The 23,955-nt window shown below is 41.0% G+C and overlaps 1 protein-coding gene across 5 annotated transcripts in view; it reads left to right on the plus strand.

The window, feature by feature from the left end:
- usp16 (ubiquitin specific peptidase 16) overlaps window positions 1-23,955 on the plus strand; it is a 58,883-nt gene that overhangs the window by 25,482 nt on the left and 9,446 nt on the right. For all 5 annotated transcript variants that reach the window (XM_068040508.1, XM_068040511.1, XM_068040509.1 and 2 more), the window contains 10 exons: window positions 1,821-1,924; window positions 2,967-3,070; window positions 3,447-3,616; window positions 4,237-4,329; window positions 5,880-6,010; window positions 6,847-6,934; window positions 15,677-15,758; window positions 17,186-17,277; window positions 19,180-19,236; window positions 20,203-20,379. In XM_068040508.1, the coding sequence (XP_067896609.1) occupies window positions 1,821-1,924; window positions 2,967-3,070; window positions 3,447-3,616; window positions 4,237-4,329; window positions 5,880-6,010; window positions 6,847-6,934; window positions 15,677-15,758; window positions 17,186-17,277; window positions 19,180-19,236; window positions 20,203-20,379 (1,098 nt within the window). The remainder of the gene's footprint in view (window positions 1-1,820; window positions 1,925-2,966; window positions 3,071-3,446; window positions 3,617-4,236; window positions 4,330-5,879; window positions 6,011-6,846; window positions 6,935-15,676; window positions 15,759-17,185; window positions 17,278-19,179; window positions 19,237-20,202; window positions 20,380-23,955) is intronic.

The raw sequence follows: 23,955 nt of genomic DNA on the forward strand, positions 1-23,955 counted from the left end.
GGTAACTAACTGTGTAGAGCATTAGGGTCTAAAACAAATTTAATTTTAAGTATCACAACCATAGCGCAATTGCATGATTAAAGAGTACGATAATATAACTGAGTAATATTCACTGTTGAAGCTCACAATATAGAATTGTCCTGATTAAATTCAAAGTCTATATTGCAAGGTGGCACTGACAGGCTTCCATTGTTGATCCTGTCCCTTGTGTAACAGGATACAGGCATATAGCCTGTATCAAGAAAGTTAGTTATTTAGTTAACCAGCACTGGATAGTTCTGTCTCTTCAGTGCTGGGGTTCATCTGTGGCAAGTCATTGTTGATGGTCACTTTAAAAAAAAAATCTTCGACTTTCTTCCTCCTATTCTTGCTTCTAGCTACCACCTTGAACATACTGTTATTATATTCCTCGGGTGGTGGGGGAACTGGATGGGTAAAATCTCAATCTCAACTAAATTCTGCAGCAGGGGAAAAATAGATGCTGTGGTAGGTCTATCTATTTTCTGTGGCACCTTACCAAGTGGTCTGCTCACTCTGGAGTACTCTATAACAGCAATGGAGCAATGACTAGAAGTAAGCCAATTTATGTAAATTACAAATCTTTATATTTATCTGCCACTCTTTCTCTAGCCTCCTACTAATTGGCTGAATAGACAATCTGGTCAATCATCACGGATGCTGGAAATATTTCATGAAATAAATGCTGGCAACGCTCAGGTCAGGCAGCATCTGTGGAGAGAAAAATAGTGTTAACATTTCAGGTTGATGACTTTTAGTCAGAACCAAAATGTAGTTCAAGGATTGACAATGTGGTTGTACATGTATGCAAAGTATTTTAATGAGTTTCAGGACTGAGGCAGGATAGCAAAACTGGGTAAGGGTGCTATTCCACCTTTTCTAGCAGTGTTTTTTGTTTTGAATCACTCGCTGTATGGCTGGGGACCAGTAATGGTGTATGCTCACAGACGATAGCCCGTTCCTCCACATTGCACAATACAATTCTAGTTCAGCACCTTGTGTGTGGCAATACTAGTGAAATGGCACTGTTTTCACATATCCTAGTGGGGGCAGGGAGCACTTGATATATCACACCATTAGCTGTAAGATTAACTCACAGCAGATCCCCTTTAGCTGATCACATCCAACGTAGTTCAACTGTAAAATGTCCTCTTTTCTCTGATCAATACTACCCAGTCCTCTGTGCAGGGTTCATGTTCGCTTTAAATACCAAAATCATATAAGAAGGTTGAAACTTGCCACAGATACTCTCTATATGTGATGGCATCCACATTGAAGGCTTAACTATTATGAAAGTCATTCCAATTTACAATATTGTATTGTGAAATTGAACAAGTGTAAATTATATTTTTGGAAATTTGTAATCATCATTCTACAACAATTAATTCTTCAGTAGATTAGAGAAAGGAGGACGTTATCTTCAACAGTTGAAGTGCGCTAACAACATTGCTGGAAGATGATAAACCTAAAATTGAATAATCCTGTAAAATTAATGGGTTGTGTTGAAAAACGAGTAGTTGTTTTATCGTTGTTATCTAATTTTGAGGATCAAATCAGCATTTAGATTTCTTGAGTGGTTTACAGTGCCCGAGTCTTTCAGTTACACAGCTGGTTTTGTAATTCCTGATAACTGCCTTGCATTCTCCACAAAACTTTAACTGAAATATTGTTAGAGAGTGGAATTATGTGCATACAACCTATAACGTAGGGAAAACTTTGGCATATTTTTGTTGTCCACTCTGTGTAGTATAAAAATTTCTTCAGCATTGCAAAAATGTCATGGTTTGATTTGTATTTGTTAGGGTTGTGGGAGGAATTCAGAAGAACAACATGCCCTTAAACATTACAAGAAGCCGCAATCAGAATCTCACTGCTTGGTTCTTAATTTGGACCACTGGAGTGTGTGGTAGGTTCAATATCTCATGTCGGGTGGGATATTCATGGATTATGTAAAAAAAAAACACTGAATTAAGTTAGTTGTTGAATCAGTTTATGACCTGCTCTTGCTATTTTGATGATAGGTAACATCATTTGTGGGATCTTAATTAAGCAATACAGGAGCAAAAAAAAACTACTGTAGAGCAGTCAGAAACCAAATGTCCAACATTTGTGAGCACTGGCTACATTTTCTGAGGTCTCTGATTCCTACTGGCTAAATAAATATATACGGGGCAGGATCTTATGGGGTCAACCAGCATCACCGAAGTCAGATGTTTGAGCCTCAGGATTATTTGTCACTCGATTGTTTTCCACCAGCCAGTATACCATAAAGGTACAAGGATATAAGAAAGTTTGTGGTCTGACCTTCCTGTAATCAGTTATTTGATTTTGATTTGGATTTAGAGATACAGCACTGAAACAGGCCCTTCGGCCCACCGAGTCTTTGCCGACCATTAACCACCCATTTATACTAATCCTACACTAATCCCATATTCCTACCACATCCTCACCTGTCCCTATATTCCCCTACCACCTACCTATACTAGGGGCAATTTATAATGGTCAATTTACCTATCAACCTGCAAGTCTTTTGGCTGTGGGAGGAAACCGGAGCACCCAGAGGAAACCCACGCAGACACAGGGAGAACTTGCAAACTCCACACAGGCAGTACCCAGAATTGAACCCGGGTCGCTGGAGCTGTGAGGCTGCGGTGCTAACCACTGCGCCACTGTGCATCACTGACGTGATGTTGATGATGGATTTGGAAAAAAATTGCAAAACTAGCAATTTGCTCTTCTGATTAGAAGAGTGGGTCTGGAGGTGGGGGTGGGCGAGCGGGATAGGGTGGAAGCAGCTGTATAAGAATGTATTTTGAAAAAAATTACTGCTGCAAGAATTTGTAAAAGAGAAAAAGGTAGGAGGAATTGGAAAGAATGTTTGTGAAGTACAATAAAATGTTCACATTGATTGTGTTTGGTTTGATTAACTCTTGGTTATTTTGATGCAGGTGCTACTTGTGTGATGATGATGTACATTATGAAGTCAAAGATCAGTTAGGACAATTTGTAGCATATATACAAAAAAAGATAGCTGATAAATGCACCAAAGGAGGTGAGTTATCCAGAATGTCTTTTGAGCTAAATAATTATTATATAAATATATATGAATGCTAGGTCTTACTTCTATTTGGTTCCCAAATTGCTGAATGTTAGGTTGCAGCTATTGCTGACTGCTGGAAGTTGCTGTTTGCCATGAACTAAACACACACAGATTTAAAACTGATTTGTGCAGTTTTCCACTGAGTGCAGAACAAAAGTAAACTGCTCATCTGACAAAAGCAATTTTAAATGCATGTGTAGGTACAGTCAGTACCTGTGAAATAAGATTGAATTATGAGTGCAGTAGTGGGTGTGATGTTAATTGCTGATGGGAATGGTTAATGTGAGTAACACCGATGCATCTAGTTTAAATTGTGTTGTATTTCTAGTTACAGCTGTACTGCCTCAAACAAATGGAAAAGACAAGGGAAAGGAAGACAACACAGCAGAAACTGGAAAGCTTGAGAAAGAAAAGACTATGGCACAAAACAACCAACAGATACCAGTGAAAGGACTCAGCAATCTTGGCAATACTTGTTTTTTTAATGCTGTCATGCAGGTGCGTTAACATGAAGCACTCACTTGTGTCATCAAAATATATAAGCTAACCAGTTCACATTTTATTTAAGTGACGATTTAAGTTGCATGCTAAAAATTGTGCAAATGGAAAAACTCAAAAGGTAATTTCACGTCACTAGCTCAGTCAGCTGTGGATTGAAATCAAAGCAAAATACTGCGGATGCTGGAAATCTGAAATAAAAACAAGAAATGCTGGAACTGCTCAGCAGGTCTGGCAGCATCTGTGGAAAGAGAAGCAGATGTTAACTCTGATTCTCTTTCCACAGATGCTGCCAGACCTGCTGAGTGGTTCCAGCATTTCTTATGTGGATTGAAATCATTGCACAGAAAGACATCATTACTACTAAAATGTACAGTAACTTATTTCCTCTGTTTCAATTACATGACAGAAAGACTGCCATTATAGATGGTCATTTACTCAGAAGCCAGAGTACATTCTCGTATTTATCCCTATTGCTGCTGCACTCTATTTTCAGATTGTTCTGGTACTTTATGTAGGAAATCTTTTGAACATGAAGTGAATTTTGTTCATTGAAATTATTTTACTTTGTAACAGTTGAAAGAGATGCACAGTATCTTTATCTTTATTTATTAATCCAGATCTTATCACAGACCTATGAACTGAATGAGTTGATTCAGGGGATAAAAAGGAATGGAACAATGACAATTGTAACACCTGATGCTCCAAATCTGGTAGGTGAATACTTGCGACGGACCACTTGGAAAGCTTCCGTTTTGTAGTTTGAGATATACTATATTATAGAATTTAATCATTGTATTAAATTAATTTTAATATAAAACATTGTCTTTTGAGTTTTTAAATGTTCTCTGTCCTTGTATCTATAAACCTTTGAATGATTTGCTCTCTGATTTTAATAATCCCTAATAGTCCATAATGGCATAATATCTGATGTGAACATATTGCACACTATTATCAGTAAAGGAACACTTTAGAAAGGCTAGCAAAAATTGTGAATTGGCAAATTATCTGTAGAAATTGAAATATCTTTACCCCACAACACAATATTAATTACAACTTCTGGTTCTACAAAGAATAGCTGTTTCTTGGAGTTAATAGTTTAGTTACACCTCAGAATTTTATTTTCCCTTTAAAATGTGTTAGTTGTTCATGCTCGAAAGTGTCGTACACATGATTTTCATTGAATTTTACAGAGTTGTGATATTTAGTTGACTGCAAATCTGAAAATTGTGCATTTAATTTTTTTTGGGACAATTCAATTTGGCTTCCAGGTTACTTCATAAAGTAGCTGTACAGCTAATTTATCATGATTTTCATGACTTCAGTAAATATAAGTTACTTCAATTAGAAAAGATCAGCTGATTCCAGTCAGATCCAAGTGAAATGCCCATTGATGTATCAGATACCTGTATTACACGTTTGATAAATGACAACTCAGAAGTTGTTGATTTGCTTTAAACTCTCTTAATATTTAAGTTCTCACATCATCGAATGGTACACTTTTATTAGATACAAATATTTTAGACTATTAGCTTCTCTTATCTGTTAACTGTAATGTTACAATTTGGACTTCAGATCTGTGAATTAGAAAACTTCTAGAACTCATCGCAACTGGATATGGCCTGATGTAACTTATAATTATAAAGTAATCATAACTCAAAAGGGATACATAGGTAATAAGAATAATTGTCCAAGTCTACTCTTCCTGGTCTCAAAAACATTTCCATCTTTCAGGAAAAGAGTTGCAATTTATTTTGGGTGAAAGGGTAGCCTGTTCTCCCGGTGTCCTGGTTAACATTCCTTCCTCCACCAATGCCACACCAGAAAATAGTTGCGGTGCTGTTTGTGACCTTGAACTTCAAAGTGACAACTGCACTTATCCACCGAACAGCAGCAACTGCGCAATACTGTGTCAAGCGCTAAGATGTTTGCAACAGGTGTTACGTAATTGCAAGTTTGTTCACTTTTTCCTTTTTGCTTTTCAAACCTGGACATCAAATTTCTTCTGATTTGAAAATTTTAAAGGGCTATGGCAAAAGAGCAAGGGAATGGAACTAATTGGATAGCTTTTTCAAAGAGTTTGCACGGACACAGTGGGTTGAATGGCCTCCATCTGTGCTGTGCGGTTCTGTGAAAACCAAAGTAAGAGTGGAGATTTCTAGGCAGCAGGCATCTTTTCTGTGACTGTTTCACTTGCCTTTTATTGAGCATATAATTTAGTTTTTGATTTTAGAGCTTTATGGATTTTACTTTAAATTATCAGGGACACCTAGAGATTCACCTTGATCAACCAGGACCACTGTCATCGGCAATGTGTCAATTTCTTCTTGATATCCAAGGCACCAAAAAGAATGTTGTCACCCCAAAGGAATTGTTCACTCAGGTCTGTAAAAAGTGAGTATCCACATTCGTCACAGCTATGCAGGTATGAAGCCAGTTATATTCAGACCAAACATCTTGCACTGCATAGAGCTCTCAGAACAAATTTACCCATTTGAAGGTTGTGGTGTTGGACTTGTGAATATTAGCTTTTGTAAACTTTACATTGCCTAGTTGATTCTTGTTCTTTTAAATGCCTACAAAAACTTGCAATAAATTTTGTTGGTTCGAATGTTAGAGAATTGTCCACCTTGACCATACACATGACGATTCTCCACAATAGCTTTCCACTGCCACTTTATTTAATCTCTTTTCTGTTATTATAAAATTATAACTATTGGTGATAAAAACAAAAAGACTTGCATTCATATAGCACTTTTCACAACCTCAGCATTCCAAAGTGCCTTGCAGCCAATTGAGTACTTTTTTTTTTAAGTGTAGTCACTGTTGTAATGTAAGCATGTGGCAGCGAACAAACAGCAATGAAATAAGTGACCCGTTTTTTTAACGTTTGAGGGATAAATGTTGACCAGGACACGGCAAGAACTTTTCTGTTCGTCTTTTAAAAAGTACTATTGGATCTTCTGCATACACCTGAGAAGGCAGGCAAGACCTCACTTTAACATCTTGTCTGAAATAGTGCAGTCCTCCCTCTGTACTGCAGAGGTGTCAGCCTAGATTAATGAGCTCAAGCCTTAGGAGAGGGGCTTGAACAAACAACCTTCTGACTCAGAGGTGAGAGCACTACCACTGAACCAGGACTGGCAAAAAGAGATGTAGTGCCTAAAGAATGTCTGCATTGGAGATCTGTACATTTACATGTTTTTCTTCTACCTTTTTTTTCCCCTCAGGTCTATACGATTTAAAGGGTTTCAACAGCAGGATAGCCAGGAGTTGCTTCGTTACTTATTAGATGGCATGAGGACTGAAGAAATCAAAGTAAGTGGACTCCAATGGTTATAGATGACTGTCCATAAACTGCACTGAAAATGAAAATTAATTTTCACAAAATAACTTATACAGGAGAAGTTTGTATATGCAGATGGTTTTAATATATGACTCCTTTTAGGACAGGGCTGCCCAGCCTGTGGCCTTAGTATCAGGAGCAGACTCTAAGCACTGCCAATCTAGTCCTAGAAAACCAGGCAACTCCTATTGGTACTTGTATTTCTTATTTGGTGGCCTATTTTGTTTGAATTTTGTGGGCTGCAGGTTTAGAAAGGGCTGTTCTTTGTGCTGTTGCCCTATGATTTGTAAATCCTGAATCAAGATCTGTTAGTATCAGCAACTTCAAATATATACAAATTTGTGGCAACATAGTTTTGTATTTTCTAGGTGCCCTTACACATTATAGTATGTGCCTGTGCAGCTCATGAAGGCAATAGCTTTAGTCCCCTGCCCCTAGAATCATGTGTGGCTGTCATTTTTTTCCATATGATTATTAAAAATTTGCATTATTAATAACAAGTGAAGTACCAACGAATAAAAGGATAGTACAGATGTTCAGAGAAGGATTTAAAATTGCTCCATGCTTGATTACACTTAGTTAATTGTGGATGACTATGAATTTATAGGTCCGACAAGGAGCGTTGAAGAAAACTGAAGCTTTTCATCATGCCAACTATTCTCATTTGTAATCTATTTGAATGAATAATCTTAATAGTGATTTTCTTCCATCATTTGTAAGTGTGGATGGCTCAAATTGCAACTTTGTGATTGAGATTAATTTTTAAAGATTATAATTTATGCATTCAGAAAAGTATATGCATATCTAAATAGGCATTTAAGATGGGCAAAATGTACAGCCAGGTGAGTGACATTGAACTGAGGGACATATATTTGTCTAAGTTAGATATAACAAAGTCAGAGGATTTGTATCAGTTATGGAAATGAACATATTTAACATGGATAAGTGTATTCTACGTGGGTCGAAAAAAATACGTCATAAATAAACAACGAATGAAACTGAATACAGAGAATAAAGTAGACATGTCACCTAACTTTTTCAATGCCCAGTCGATGTTTTTTTTAATTTCCAAAATATACTTTATTCATAAAAATCTGTAAAAAAAAAAAAACTACATGACAAAACAGTTCTTAACAGCACCAAGTCAAAAAATACAAACAGTGCAGAGGAGATCAGTTTCCTTCAATACAGGAGTGAGTTGCCTCACAACCCTTCCATTTCATTTCTCATGCCATATACATTTTACTGCTAACAAAGATTTTATGGATACAGTTCAAGGGGTTTCCCATGGATCCAGCCCCTTAGTTCAGCTTGGTGGGGGGACCATACACAGTGGTCTTTCCCCATTGAGCCTTTGCTGCGGCTGCCCCAAGCTTTAGTGCGTCCCTCAGCACGTAGTCCTGGACCTTGGAATGTGTCAGTCTGCAACATTCGGTCGTGGACAACTCTTTGCACTGGAAGACCAGCAAGTTTTGGGCAGACCAAAGGGCGTCTTTCACTGAATTGATTGTCCTCTAGCAGCAGTTGATGTTTATCTCAGTGTGCGTCCCTGGGAACAGCCCGTGGAGCACAGACTCCTGTGTTACAGAGCTGCTTGGGATGAACCTCAATAAAAACCACTGCATCTCTTTCCACACCTGCTTTGCAAAGACGCATTCCAGGAGGAGGTGGGCAACCGTCTCTTCCCCACCACAGCCACCACGGGGGCATTGTGCGGAGGGGGTGAGATTCCAGGCGTGCAGGAAGGATCTGACGGGAAGGGCTCTTCTCACCACCAGCCAAGCTGCGTCTTGGTGCTTGTTTGAAAGTTCTGGTGATGAGGCATTCCGCCAAATGACTTTGGCAGTCTGCTCGGGGAACCATCCGATAGGATCCACCATCTCCTTTTCCCGTAGGGCCTTGAGGACATTCCGTGCGGACCACTGCCTGATGGATCGGTGGTCAAAGGTGTTTTTCCACAGAAACTGCTCCACGAAGGATAGGTGGTGCGGCACTCAATGTGGCAGAGCAACTTATAAAAACTTATAAAAAATGGAATGCTACGATATACGACCAGCACACAGGCTTGCTCATGCATTGGGAAGACTATCTTTAACTTAGGGTGGCCAGTTCTGATCACTAAACCATAAAAAGTGTACAGGCATTGGAAAAAGTACAGCAAATAACAATGAGGTTAATCACAGTTGTAAAGGAAATGAGTGCTAAGAGTAGTGAAACTGATTCCAAGTGTGAAGTGAATGACTAAGTGAAAGGACTGGAAAAAAGTAAATTTGACAGTCTAAAAAAGAAAACAATTAAGGGGAGACCTCATTAAATTAAATATTAATCTGGGTTTACCTTATTTGTAAACTCGGAAAGTGGGAACATAATTAGTGAAAAGTAATTTGAACACACATCAGGAAATGCTTCTTTACTCTGTTATGACCGACCACTCAAGTCAAAGCCCCTGATCAAAATATACGATTCTGATTGCGTTAGGAGCAACGCACTGTCAAATCAGTCCTGCGACTCCATAGATCGTCTAGCATATCACTTTAAAATTTCCAAATTAAAACCACAGCCAAATTACGTCATCTGTTAACCCCGAATGAGGCTAACCAAACCAGGTGTCTTTAGATCAACAAATTAACTGTTTAATTAGAAAAACTAAATTCTTAAACACTACTAAGATATAAACAGCATTTAAAATAGAAAAAATTAGTGACCTTGCAAATTTATGCTCCTGCCGAAGTGGAATCTTCCCATATGGAACAGTCCAAGGTTGCTTGAAGTCCTCACAGATGTCTGATGGGGGGAATAAAAGGTTCTTCAACAGTAGGGCAGTCAGTAGTTTATTTTCAGAAGTTTTTTAACATTAGAACATTACAGCGCAGTACAGGCCCTTCGGCCCTCGATGTTGCGCCGACCTGTGAAACCATCTGACCTACACTATTCCATTTTCATCCATATGTCTATCCAATGACCACATAAATGCCCTTAAAGTTGGCGAGTCTACTACTGTTGCAGGCAGGGCGTTCCACGCCCCTACTACTCTCTGAGTAAAGAAACTACCTCTGACATCTGTCCTATATCTATCACCCCTCAACTTAAAGCTATGTCCCCTTGTGTTTGCCATCACCATCCGAGGAAAAAGACTCTCACTATCCACCCTATCTAACCCTCTGATTATCTTATATGTCTCTATTAAGTCACCTCTCCTCCTCCTCCTCTCCAACGAAAACAACCTCAAGTCCCTCAGCCTTTCCTCGTAAGACCTTCCCTCCATACTAGGCAACATCCTAGTAAATCTCCTCTGCACCCTTTCCAAAGCTTCCACATCCTTCCTATAATGCGGTGACCAGAACTGCACGCAATACTCCAGGTGCGGTCTCACCAGAGTTTTGTACAGCTGCAGCATGACCTCGTGGCTCCGAAACTCGATCCCCCTACTAATAAAAGCTAACACACCATATGCCTTCTTAACAGCCCTATTAACCTGGGTGGCAACTTTCAGGGATTTATGTACCTGGACACCAAGATCTCTCTGCTCATCTACACTACCAAGAATCTTCCCATTAGCCCAGTACTCTGCATTCCTGTTACTCCTTCCAAAATGAATCACCTCACACTTTTCCGCATTAAACTCCATTTGCCATCTCTCAGCCCAGCTCTGCAGCCTATCTATGTCCCTCTGTAACCTACAACATCCTTCGGCACTATCCACAACTCCACCGACCTTCGTGTCATCCGCAAATTTACTAATCCACCCTTCTACACCCTCTGCCAGGTCATTTATAAAAATGACAAACAGCAGTGGCCCCAAAACAGATCCTTGCAGTACACCACTAGTAACTAAACTCCAGGATGAACATTTGCCATCAACCACCACCCTCTGTCTTCTTTCAGCTAGCCAATTTCTGATCCAAAGCACTAAATCACCTTCAACCCCATACTTCCGTATTTTCTGCAATAGCCTACCATGGGGAACCTTATCAAACGCCTTACTGAAATCCATATACACCACATCCACTGCTTTACCCTCATCCACCTTCTCGAAAAACTCAATAAGGTTTGTGAGGCACGACCTACCCTTCACAAAACCGTGCTGACTATCGCTAATGAACTTATTCTTTTCAAGATGATTATAAATCCTATCTCTTATAACCTTATCCAACATTTTACCCGCAACCGAAGTAAGGCTCACAGGTCTATAATTACCAGGGCTGTCTCTACTCCCCTTCTTGAACAAGGGGACAACATTTGCTATCCTCCAGGCTTCCGGCACTATTCCTGTCGACAATGATGACATAAAGATCAAGGACAAAGGCTCTGCAATCTCCTCCCTGGATTCCCAGAGAATCCTAGGATAAATCCCATCTGGCCCAGGGGACTTATCTATTTTCACACTTTCCAAAATTGCTAACACCTCCTCCTTGTGAACCTCAATCCCATCTAGCCTAGTAGTCTGAATCTCAGTATTCTCCTCGACAACATTTTCTTTCTCTACTGCAAATGCTGACGAAAAATATTCATTTAACGCTTCCCCTATCTCCTCTGATCCCAAACACAACTTCCCACTACTATCCTTGATTGGCCCTAATCTAACTCTAGTCATTCTTTTATTCCTGATATACCTATAGAAAGCCTTAGGGTTTTCCTTGATCCTATCCGCCAATGACTTTTCGTGTCCTCTCCTTGCTCTTCTTAGCTCTCCCTTTAGATCCTTTCTGGCTAGCTTGTAACTCTCAAGCGCCCTAACTGAGCCTTCACGTCTCATCCTAACATAAGCCGCCACCTTCCTCTTGACAAGCGCTTCAACTTCTTCAGTAAACCACGGCTCCCTCGCTCGACAACTTCCTCCCTGCCTCACAGGTACATACTTATCAAGGACACGCAGTAGCTGCGCCTTGAATAAGCTCCACATTTCGATTGTGCCCATCCCCTGCAGTTTCCTTCCCCATCCAACGCATCCTAAATCTTGCCTAATCGCATCATAATTTCCTTTCCCCCAGCTATAATTCTTGCCCTGCAGTATATACCTGTCCCTGCCCATCGCTAAGGTAAACCTAAGCGAATTGTGATCACTATCACCAAAGTGCTCACCTACATCTAAATCTAACACCTGGCCGGGTTCATTACCCAGTACCAAATCCAATGTGGCATCGCCCCTGGTTGGCCTGTCTACATACTGTGTCAGAAAACCCTCCTGCACGCACTGGACAAAAACTGACCCATCTAAAGTACTCGAACTATAGTATTTCCAGTCAATATTTGGAAAGTTAAAGTCCCCCATAACAACTACCCTGTTACTCTCACTCCTGTCGAGAATCATCTTCGCTATCCTTTCCTCTGCATCTCTGGAACTATTCGGAGGTCTATAGAAAACTCCCAACAGGGTGACCTCTCCTCTCCTGTTTCTAACCTCGGCCCATACTACCTCAGTAGACGAGTCCTCAAACGTCCTTTCTGCCGCCGTAATACTCTCCTTGATTAACAATGCCAACCCCCCCCCCCCCCCCCCCTCTTTTACCATCTTCTCTGTTCTTACTGAAACATCTAAATCCCGGAACCTGCAACATCCATTCCTGCCCCTGCTCTACCCATGTCTCCGAAATGGCCACTACATCGAGATCCCAGGTACCAACTCATGCTGCAAGCTCACCAACCTTATTCCGGATGCTCCTGGCGTTGAAGTAGACACACTTTAAACCAAGTTCTTGCTTGCCAGTGCCCTCTTGCGTCCTTGTAACCTTATCCCTGACCTCACTACTCTCAACATCCTGTACACTGGAACTAGGTTCCCATTCCCCTGCTGAATTAGTTTAAACCCCCCCGAAGAGCACTAGCAAATCTCCCCCCCAGGATATTGGTACCCCTCTGGTTCAGGTGAAGACAATCCTGTTTGTAGAGGTCCCACCTACCCCAGACAGAGCCCCAATTATCCAGGAAACCAAAACCCTCCCTCCTACACCATCCCAGCAGCCACGAGTTCAACTCCTCTCTCTCCCTATTCCTCGCTCTTCTTCCAGCGATGAATTCAGCAATCAACAACTTGCAGACACTTTTCAATGAATCAATTTGGCTTTAGAATTGTTTTGAGGGGTGAGAAAATGATCAGTCTAAAATTCACCCTTCAGTTTTAAATTATCAGAGAACTCTGTTAGGTTTTTGCTGGTCCAGCTGTCTGTGTCTGTGTCAAAAGCTAGTTTTCAAAAAGTAATCGGCAACATTGTATCTTTGTCCTTGTTCTCCAAATGGCTATATCCCGGGGCAACCAGAATGCACTCTTTGAATCACATTCTCTGGATCTTGTTGCCTTAAAGGAGTAGTGATCCTTCTATAGCCTTAAAGGCACACCGCATACTTCCCGGGAAAAAAAACCACAGGATCATAACTCGAAGAATGATAAATGTTTGGAATAATCAGCCATATAGTGTAACAGAGGCAAATATATTAGCTTTGTTCAAAATGTAGTTGAGTGCTATGTTGGGAATGTTGCACAGAGGATGGGTTTTTATAGGAGGGAGAATTTATTTTTAAATGAGAACATTTTCTGATACCTTTGACTTGATATTTCAGTATATACTTTTGAGAGTACAGTGAAAAGCAATAAGTTAAATAGTTAATATTTATGATGGTTTACCCATTCAGACATGCAGGTAGAAAATAAATTATCTGAACTGTTTAGTTATCAGAACAGCTTAATGTTTTAATTTGTGTGTGATGTTGCAAGTACAGTCCCCACCACTTACACCATCCTCTTTATCCTGAACAGCCACCTATATTGGGAAAATGGCACCAACCATTTGCCATCACCATAGTCATCAATTACAAAGGTGCCACTTAAACTGTATTAAGCAAACCTATTTCAGGTAGTTTAGCAGCTGTTTTCACCTTAAAGTGTGTTTACCGTCATTAAGTCCTGTGATGGTTGGTTGTTGCATTCACATGCTGTCAAAGTGGGCTTCATTTAATCTGTTACCCAAATGTAAAGCATTGAGAAAGCAGTCATGATTAAAAGGGCAACCTCCCCATCTATCTTTTTGTTAGGTTTGATAATGATGCTTGCAGACAAGCCCAGACTATTAAACTTTTAATGAACAATAGATCTTTATGAAATCAACCTCTTGTAAAACTTTCTCTCACTCTCGCTGTCAGATGTTTGCAGGTAGTTATTGTAGCTTTGGCAATTTCACGCCCAGTGCGTGTAAAAAAAAAAAAATTTCAATTAAACTTTTATCCATGTCAAACGGAAAGCCCTGCTTTCATTGGCATTTCAGAATTTTCTAAATATAAAACTTGTTTGCTACATCTTTGGAACAAAAATGTCAGTTCCTACCATGCACTCTTAATGCTCCCTTTCCTTGTCTTCAATTTATTGAACAAATAGCTCCCTGTTTGCCAATGTATAAAATCCTGATTTTAAACACATATCAAACCTGTTTAGTTATGCAATATGAGTAATGGCACTGGGTTATTTAGATGAACAAAGAACAGTACAGCACAGGAACAGGCCATTCGGCCCTCCAAGCCTGCGCCGATCTTGATGCCTGCCTAAACTAAAACATTCTGCACTTCCGGGGACCGTATCCCTCCATTCCCATCCTATTCATGTATTTGTCAAGATGCCTCTTAAACGTCATTATTGTACCTGCTTCCGCCACCTCCCCCGGCAGCAAGTTCCAGGCACTCACCACCCTCTGTGTAAAGAACTTGCCTCGTACATCCCCTCTAAACTTTGCGCCTCTCACCTTAAACCTATGTCCCCTAGTAACTGACTCTTCCACCCTGGGAAAAAGCTTCTGACTATCCACTTTGTCCATGCCGCTCATAACTTTGTAAACCTCTATCATGTCACCCCTCCACCTCCATCGTTTCAGTGAAAACAATCCGAGTTTATCCAACCTCTCCCCATAGCTAATGCCCTCCAGACCAGGCAACATCCTGGTAAACCTCTTCTGTACCCTCTCCAAAGCCTCCACGTCCTTCTGGTAGTGTGGCGACCAGAATTGCACGCAATATTCTAAATGTGGCCTAACTAAAGTTCTGTACAGCTGCAGCATGACTTGCCAATTTTTATACTCTATGCCCCGACCAATGAAGGCAAGCATGCCGTATGCCTTCGTGACTACCTTATGCACCTGCGTTGCCACTTTCAGTGACCTGTGGACCTGTACGCCCAGATCTCTCTGCCTGTCAATACTCCTAAGGGTTCTGCCATTTACTGTCTACTTCCCACCTGCATTAGACCTTCCAAAATGCATTACCTCTCATTTGTCCAGATTAAACTCCATCTGCCATTTCTCCGTCCAAGTCTCCAATCGATCTATATCCTGCTGTATCCTCTGACAATCCTCATCACTACCCGCAACACCACCAACCTTTGTGCCGTCCGCAAACTTACTAATCAGACCAGCTACATTTTCCTCCAAATCATTTATATATACTACAAAGAGCAAGCAAAGAGACAGGATGAAGAATCTGTCTATGCTTTAAAAAAATTCTTATTTACCCCTATTGTGTTGACACCAACGTGCTCGCTTTAAGCAGCGGGGACAGTGCATTTAAAACACATTGCCTTAAATAGTGAAAAATCTGCTGTATCTTTCTCAAATTGTTTACTTGAGTGTGATTGCCTGCCCTTCAGCTTGGATAATTGAAACCCTGCTACATGTAAAGTCCTATAATCTAAAAATAATTTTTAAAAGCATCTTTTAAATGTATTTCACTCACAGCGTATAGGTGCTGGCATTTTAAAAGCCTTAAATTACTCTTCAGAGATGATGGAAAATGAAGAATTCCAGAAAACCGCAAAAGGTAATTTCCTAATATCACATCCTACTTCTGCTATAGAGAGTATGGGAACCCTCTCAGTGGCTCAATGGGTGAATGCGCTGCCTGACGTGCTGTTGAGCCTTGTGGGTCAAAAGGACACCTAGGTTTGATTCCTGATCTGTAGCTGTGTGGGTAGTAGAGTTACTGCAGTTAGTCCTAAGGTGTAGCAGGGGAGAGATGGAATCAGCCAGAGTTTCAGTTGTTATCAGATGATCCTCCATTAATAGTCAATGTGGGTCCAACTGTGAAGCTCCAAATCATCAAATAGGCTAATACTCCCCTTCTTGGCTTACACAGGAAAGAATGGCCACTTGGGTGAGGTACTAAGGGTCTGTTAGTGCCTCTGGATCCATTCCAAGGCACAAATTCAAGAAGAGGTGAGAATTATAGGGATTTGTGGGTAACCTTTTTAAAAGAATATGGGGGAAGTCTAACAGTGATTTACAGTTGTGCCATTGGCAAGTACATAACGTAATATCTTGTGCAAATTTAAGTGATTACATAAAAACTAGCAGAAACTTGCTGTACAAAACACTAATATTCCTGCTGATTTTATCATTACAACAGATGGTCATGATCTTGGTATTAGATCATCAGTACAGACACTGCACTATACTAACTCTGCATATCATGTATGGAATTCAGACCATCTCTGTTTTAGGAAACCTTTAAATTTTATGTTGCAATAATAGATAAGTGAGGATATTCTGTACACTTTGAAAGAGTGCCCCTCTTTGAGCAAAAGAAAGACATTCTTTATATTCATCTCCATGCTTTTTTGTTTACCATGCTACACCATTTCTGAGAAGGGACTTGTGTTTTGGTTCGAGCTATCAATAGATCAACCTGTTTTGTAGGCAGCTTAAGTGAGCTTTATAAATATGCTGTAGCATGTGAAACTACAAAGGTTCACCTTCAGTCCAGATACTCAGTCCAAATGCTAAACAGTACTCTCATATAAATGCAGTGTTGATGTAGATATTATGACTGTGTCGCAAGTATGTGGGGATGTTTGCAGTATTTGTGTATTTTAATTACAGATTTATTTGCTTTCAACTATCTTTCTTGGGGCTCTATTGTACTCAATCTTTGTATTGGAAAGAGATACTCAGCATCATTGGTTGAGAATTCCATTGGCTCAAGCTCTGGATTACAGATAATGTTTCAGTTTAACAGAGTTAATGGATATTATTTTCGTGTTGCCAGATATTGCTGGTGACATTTTTTGCTCAGCTCACTAGCAGCCTCTTGTAGCTGAAGTCAGACACTGCATTACTGCAGTACTGAATGGTCTTGGGCTAGTAGTTTAGCTAATTTCAGAGTTGCAAGGTAATTAATAATTCCATGCTTGTTTATGTAGAATAATTAAATATATCCAATTTAAAATGAAGTTTTCTCCCTCATACTAGTGTACCAAAAAGAGGGGTCCATGCTGAACTTCGTTGACCGTGTATTTGGTGGCACGTTGACCAGTACAATCATGTGCGAGGAGTGTAAAATGGTGAGATTGTTTCCTTTATGATCTCTCAAAGAATGGATACAGAATGTTAATTAAGAAAATAACGTTTCTCTGACTATTTGTACATTCCTAATTAACATACTTTAATTTTATGTATAATGTGTATTTTTGATGTGGTTAATTCGTAAACCAATTTTGTTTTCCCTCAATTTGTTTGACCAGTTTTCTTTTCATCTCCCCTCCCCTTCTTTCCTGTGGTGTTGACTTCTTGGGTTACAATTCCACAGTGCTGACTGTCCTCCCAATACCTTACCTGAGTGCTCCTACTTGTTTGTATATGAGCCTTAACAATGAGCATCAGCAGGTTATTTGGATATGGAAGCATCACAACTAAGTCTGATCCTGAACTCCATACAGGTGGACTTCCAGTAAGGAACCCTGGACGCTTTTCACTTCTCTAACTTGCTGGCCTTTCGGCAAATTGCAGCACTCCTACTCCAGTGCTAACTGACGTTAACTTATTGAAAAGAGCGAGAGATCAAACATACGTATGTTCGTACATACGAATTAGGAGCAGGAGTAGGCCACTCGGCCCCTCGGGCCTGCTCCGCCATTCAATAAGTTCGTGGCTGAACTGATTACTCCACATTTCCACCTACCCCCGATAACCTTCCACATTCTTGCTTATCAAGAATCTATCTACCTCTGCCTTAAAAATATTCAAAGACTCTGCTTCCACTGTCTTTTGAGGAAGAGAATTCCAAAGACTCACAACCCTCTGAGAGAAAAAATTTCTCTGCATCTCTATCTTAAATGGGCGACCCCTTATTTTTAAACAGTGACCCTCTAGTTCAAGATTCTCCCACAAGGGGAAACATCCTTTCCACATCCACCCTGTCAAGACTCCTAAATCTGGGACTTTGCTAAACTATGTGGTGCAACTACCATGCAGAGCTTGGAAGCTCTTGTATTAACCCTGCAAAACCTGAGCTGAATGATGCAGCAGATCTTGCATTGTTCACAATCTCTAACATATAATTATACAATATTAAATATACAGTGATAGGCAGTTTGTGTCCTTTAGTAAAATTCCTTTATTAAAAAGAAAACTATAGGCTTGTTTATCGGGTGAATACTTTGTATCATAAAGACTCAGGTATGCCTGTCATTGTATGTTCTGTACAGGTACATAACTGCCATCATGTCTGTGCATATACTTAATGTCGTCATATCTGTATTTTATGACTTTGGATTGAAGCTTTCGTTTAAAAAAAAACATTGCTTTCTAAAGCCACAGTTTCTATAGGCTAGGCACTGAATTTTTTTTTAAAAAGTTATAACTTAATTCATAGTCATAAACTAAGATGCTTTTGTTTTCAGTTTCAAGTTGATTAAATGCTCATTTTAAATTATTTTTTAGTCAATTTAGAGCGCAGACTTTTTAAGACATGAGTCTGACCCCTGATTTTCCAGGATGTGCACAAGTTTAAAACATTTTAAGCAGGGATGTGATTTCATAGGTTAAATACAATCAAGGTCATCTGTCGCAATCTTCAGGGTTTATTTAAAAGCAGATTTAACTATTGAGCTAGCTGATGCCAGCCAGGGCAGCAGTTAGGAGGTTACCATTTGCCCTCTGTCTGCGAGCAGGAAAAAATATAATTTAAGGTTTCTGTTGCTGATCACTTTGCAACGACCCCTGCTGTGAAAGCGCATGTGTACCTCGGTTAAGAATAGCTTTGGGCTCAGCTGTGATACCCTGTGTGGTAAAATAGCCGAGCGACACATTAAGACTAGCCACTTGGGTAATATATCAGAGAGCTGTCACTGCCCAAGAAACTACCTTGGCAATGGCAGAAGGAGGGCGAGAAATGTGTTTCTTGTGTGTAAGTTCAGCAATAAATTACCAAAAAATAACAAATATTTTGTCTGCTTTGTTCTCAGGTTACATTAGTAAAAGAATCATTTTTAGACTTGTCGCTCCCAGTTTTGGATGAGCAGGTAAAATTGAGCAGTGGATCTTTTTCTTGCCTTTTCCTTTTCTTTGATTCCAAGGACAATGTTTGGAAGCTCATCACTGCAAAGCCCAAGTTGCATAACCGCAGAACTGGCAATGTTTACAACTATGTCAAATAACTTATTCCTGCACACTATTGCAATATGTACAATGGTCTGAATGTTAAGTTAACTGCTTAATGTCTGAATTTTTTTTCCACCTTGCTTTCACAATGGCACAGTATGTAACTGAGCCGTGAACAGGCGGGTCCCACGTTTTGTCCCCAGTCTGCGCTCTTAATTGATCCCAGCCAGGGTACCATTGGGCCACTTGTCTGGCCTCACCCTCTTGGTATTATGGAGGGAAAGTCGACCAAGGTTCCCAATCCTGATTGCTATCCAAAATCCCTGCTGGCACCATGCCTGTGTGAATGTCGTTGGGTATGATCCTGTTCATTTGGATAAAGACCTATTCAGTTGAGCAAGACAATGACGGATTGGCTCTGATGCCTCCTGCAGTCAAAGGGACATAAGAATAGGGGTAGACCATTCATTTTGATCACGTCTATTCTGTATCGTAACTCCATTTGCCCATCTTGGTTCCATATCCCTCCATATTCTTAACTAACAAAAACTATTGATCTCAGTTTTGAAATTTTCAATTGCCCTCGTCCCTACAGCATTTTGGGGGAGAGAGTTCCAGATTTCTAGTACCCTTTGTGAGAATAGCTTCCTGAATGGCTGAGCTCTAATTTTAAAAGGTTATGCCCTCTTGTTCTGGACTCCGAGGAAATAGTTTCTCTCTACCCATTCAACTCCTTTAGTCATCTTAAGCACCTCAATTAGATCATTGCCAGTCAGGATGCACGTGACCTGGTTTGTTTGATCGCCATCCAGCAGAGGAATTGCATGCAAAAACCATTTACTTGGGGTTAAGAATGTCAATATGTTAATTGTGGTGTTTTAATGCAGGGTAATAAGAAAAAAGCCCAGGGCAAAAGTGGAAGAAACACTACTGAAGATGATCAGAATGATAACCATGGGCATTGTGATGGAAACTTTGTTTCCAAGGACAGAGGAGATGTCTCAACTGGCACTACCAAATACCAACAAAAGAAGGCAAAGAAACAAGCTAAAAAGCAAGCCAAGGTAAAACACTAATTATCATTTAGAACCCTAGAAGTTTTTAGCTTAGACGAAGCCCATTTGGACCATTGTGTCCCTGCTGGCTCTTTGCTCGAGTAATTCAAAACTATTTCCAGTTCCACCCCACTCCTCATAGCCTTATCCTATTTCTTATCTACATGCTGCCCCCAGTAATATCATCCGAAAATGCAATCTCAGGTTCCACGTGTACACTGGCGACACCCAACTCTACTTCACCACCAACTCTCTTGACTGCACCACTGTCTCTAATTTGTCAGATTGCTTGTCTGACATCCAGTACTGGATGACCAAAAATTTCCTCCTGCTAAATATTGGAAAGACTGAAGCCATTGTCTTTGTCACCCTCCACAAACTCCCCTTTCTAGCCGCAAACTCCCTCCTCCTCCCTGGTAATTGCCTGAGGCTAAACCAGACCATTTGCAACTTTGGCAAACTATTTCACCCTGAGCTTCCAAATCATATGTCCTCTCCAACACCAAAACCATCTATTTGCACCTCCATCCCCCATCATCCCTGCCTCAGCTCATCCACTGTTGAAACCCTTATCCATGTCTTTGTTACCTCTAAACTTGCCTAGTCCATTGCTGTCCTGGCTGACTTTCAATCTTCCACCCTCCATAAACTTAAACTCAACCAAAACTCTGCTGTCGGGATCCTAACTCGCACCAGTCCCATTCATCTGTCACCCTTTTGTTCGCTGACTTACATTGGTGCGGGGTTCAACAACGCCTCAATTTTAATTGCATCTGTCCGTTCTGATAATCTAAGGCTTCCTTTTTTTAAAAACAGTTCTCCTCATTGTTTGCCAACCTCCTTACTTTTGTGTTGTCAACAAATGTTTTGATTATACCCACATTCAAATGATTGTATCCAAGGAACGACAGTAGGCGATGACTGACCCTTCTGTAGTCTTCTCCATTCATTTACCCTATCTGTTTCCTGTCTTTCAGCCAACTTTCATGCCATACTGCTGCCTTTACTTCTCTACCATAAGCCTGAATATATCAAACCAGTCTCTTGTGAGGCATCGTACCAAACACTTCCTGAAACTTCATATATACTACAGCTATTCTAAAAGACAAGGCTGAAGCATTTGCATCCATCTTTCGTCAGAAGTGCCGAGTGGATGATCCATCTCGGCCTCCTCCTGAGGTCCCCAGCATCACAGATGCCAGTCTTCAGCCAATCTGGTTCACTCTACGTGATGTCAAGAAACAGCTGAAGGCACTGAATACTGCAAAGGCTATGAGCCCAGACAACATTCCAGCAATAGTACTGAAGACCTGCTCCCCAGAACTAGCTGCGCCCCTAGCCAAACTGTTCCAATACAGCTACAACACTGGCATCTACCCGGCAATGTTGAAAATTGCCCAGGTATGTTCTATCCACAAAAAGGAAGACAAATCTAACCCAGCCAGTTACTGCCCTATCAGTCTACTCTCAATCATCATTGACAGTGCTATCAAGCAGCACTTGCTCAGCAATAACCTGCTCACTGACCCTCAGTTTGGGTTCTTTCAAGGCCACTCAACTGCTGACCTCATTGCAGCCTTGGTCCAAACATGGACAAAAGAGCTGAACTCCAGAGGTGAGGTGAGAGTGACAGCCCTTGATATCAAGGCAGCATTTGATTGAAAATGGCATCAAGGAGCCCTAGCAAAACTGGAGTCAATGGGAATCGGAGGGAAAACTCTCCACTAGTTGGAGTCATACGTAGCACAAAGGAAGATGGTTGTGGTTGTTGGAGGTCAATCATCACTGCAGGAGCTCCTCAGGGTAGTGTCCTAGGCCCAACCATCTTCAGCTGCTTCCTCAATGGCCTTCCCGCCGTCATAAGGTCAGAAGTGGGGATGTTTGCTGATGATTGCACGATGTTCACCATTCACGAATCTTAGATGGCATGAAGCAGCCCATGTCCAGATGCAGCAAGACATGGTCAACATCCAGGTTTGGGCTGATAAGTGGCAAGTGAAATTTGTGCCACACAAGTGCCAGGCAATGAGCATCTCAAACAAGAGTGATTCTAACCATCTCCCCTTGCTGTTCAGTGGCATTACAATCGCTGTATCCCCCACTGTCAACATCCTGGTGGTTACCGTTGACCAGAAACTGAACTGGACCAGCCACATAAATGCTGTGGCTACAAGAGCAGGTCAGAGGCTAGGAATTCTGCGGCAAGTAACTCACCTCCTGACTCCTCAATGCCTGTCCATCATCGACAAGGCACGAGTCTTGCCTGGATGGGTGCAGGTCCAACAACACTCAAGAAGCTTGACACCACCCAGGACAAAGCAGCCTGCTTAATTGGCACCCCATCCACCACCAACATCCACTTTCACTACCGACGCACAGTGGCAGCACTGTACCATCTACAAGATGCACTGCAGCAACTCACCAAGGCTCCTTCAACAGCACCTTCCAAACCTATGGCCTCTGTCACCTAGGACAAGGGCAGCAGATGCATGGGAACATCACCACCTGCAAGTTCCCCTGCAAGCCACACACTATCCTGACCTAGAACTGTATCGCCGTTCTTTCACTGTCGTTGGGTCAAAATCCTAGAACTCCCTTCCGAACAGCACTGTGTCAGTAGAGTCTGTCGAGTTTCCATTTGACCAACTCCTTCATCAAAGATAATCAACCAAAATTTGCAGGATACAATCTTAAGTTACTGTTAACTGGAAATGAACTTTGGTCATCTGGTCTGTATGACCGATATTGGTTTGTATCTTTCACCAGAGTGGAAAAAAAGTCTAGTTTATGAATTCACATGACACTAATTTTGTACGCACGGTCTCTTATTCTGCAAAATAAGTCCCAGATCAACTGTTTTATCCAACTGAAGTAAATTCAGTTTTGTGGATATCTCTCTCTAAGCCAAGAACCCCCCAAGTCTGAGAATCATCCTTTTTATTATGTACATGCCACCCCTTTGCAGAAATATTGCAAGTGTTTTATGCATATATGTTGTTAATGGCCCACTCTATCTCACTGCCCCACCATTGCCTCAAGGGTTGCTGATATACTATCCAACATCAACTCCTGTAACATTGTTGACCAGCTTAAACGTACCTTGTTCCTTTCTCATTTGCCTCTGGCACTGAGTCCATCGTGTTCACTAACTGTAGCTGCTTCCTCAGGCAGATCTTGGTTGTGCACAATCTCAGTGTTGTATTGAGTTTTCTACTCCACAAACCATGTTTCAATTCTGGAACATTGCCCACATATGCTTCCCCTCATCCATATCTTTAGCACCCAGAGGATTGGTTTCTCCAGTCTTCTCCTTTCCAGCACAACATCGTGCCATCACTCCATAGCATGCTCCGCTTAAAGTTCCTTGTTCTCAAATCCCTGCATATCTTTGCTTCCCCCCCCCCCCGCCCCCGTTCCCATCTGAGTAATGTTCTCAAGCTTCATAATTCATCCCCCTGCACTCCTCCAACCGAGCTCCCTTGTTCCACCATCGGAGGTTAATCCATCAGTGTTTCAGCTAGCTACAATTAATTTATACCTTGGAAAAGTGTATCAAATAACTTTCTTGCTTTATTCCTAATTCAT

The sequence above is a fragment of the Heterodontus francisci genome, chromosome 10 (assembly GCF_036365525.1).
Source record: "Heterodontus francisci isolate sHetFra1 chromosome 10, sHetFra1.hap1, whole genome shotgun sequence".
Taxonomy (NCBI): Eukaryota; Metazoa; Chordata; class Chondrichthyes; order Heterodontiformes; family Heterodontidae; genus Heterodontus; species Heterodontus francisci.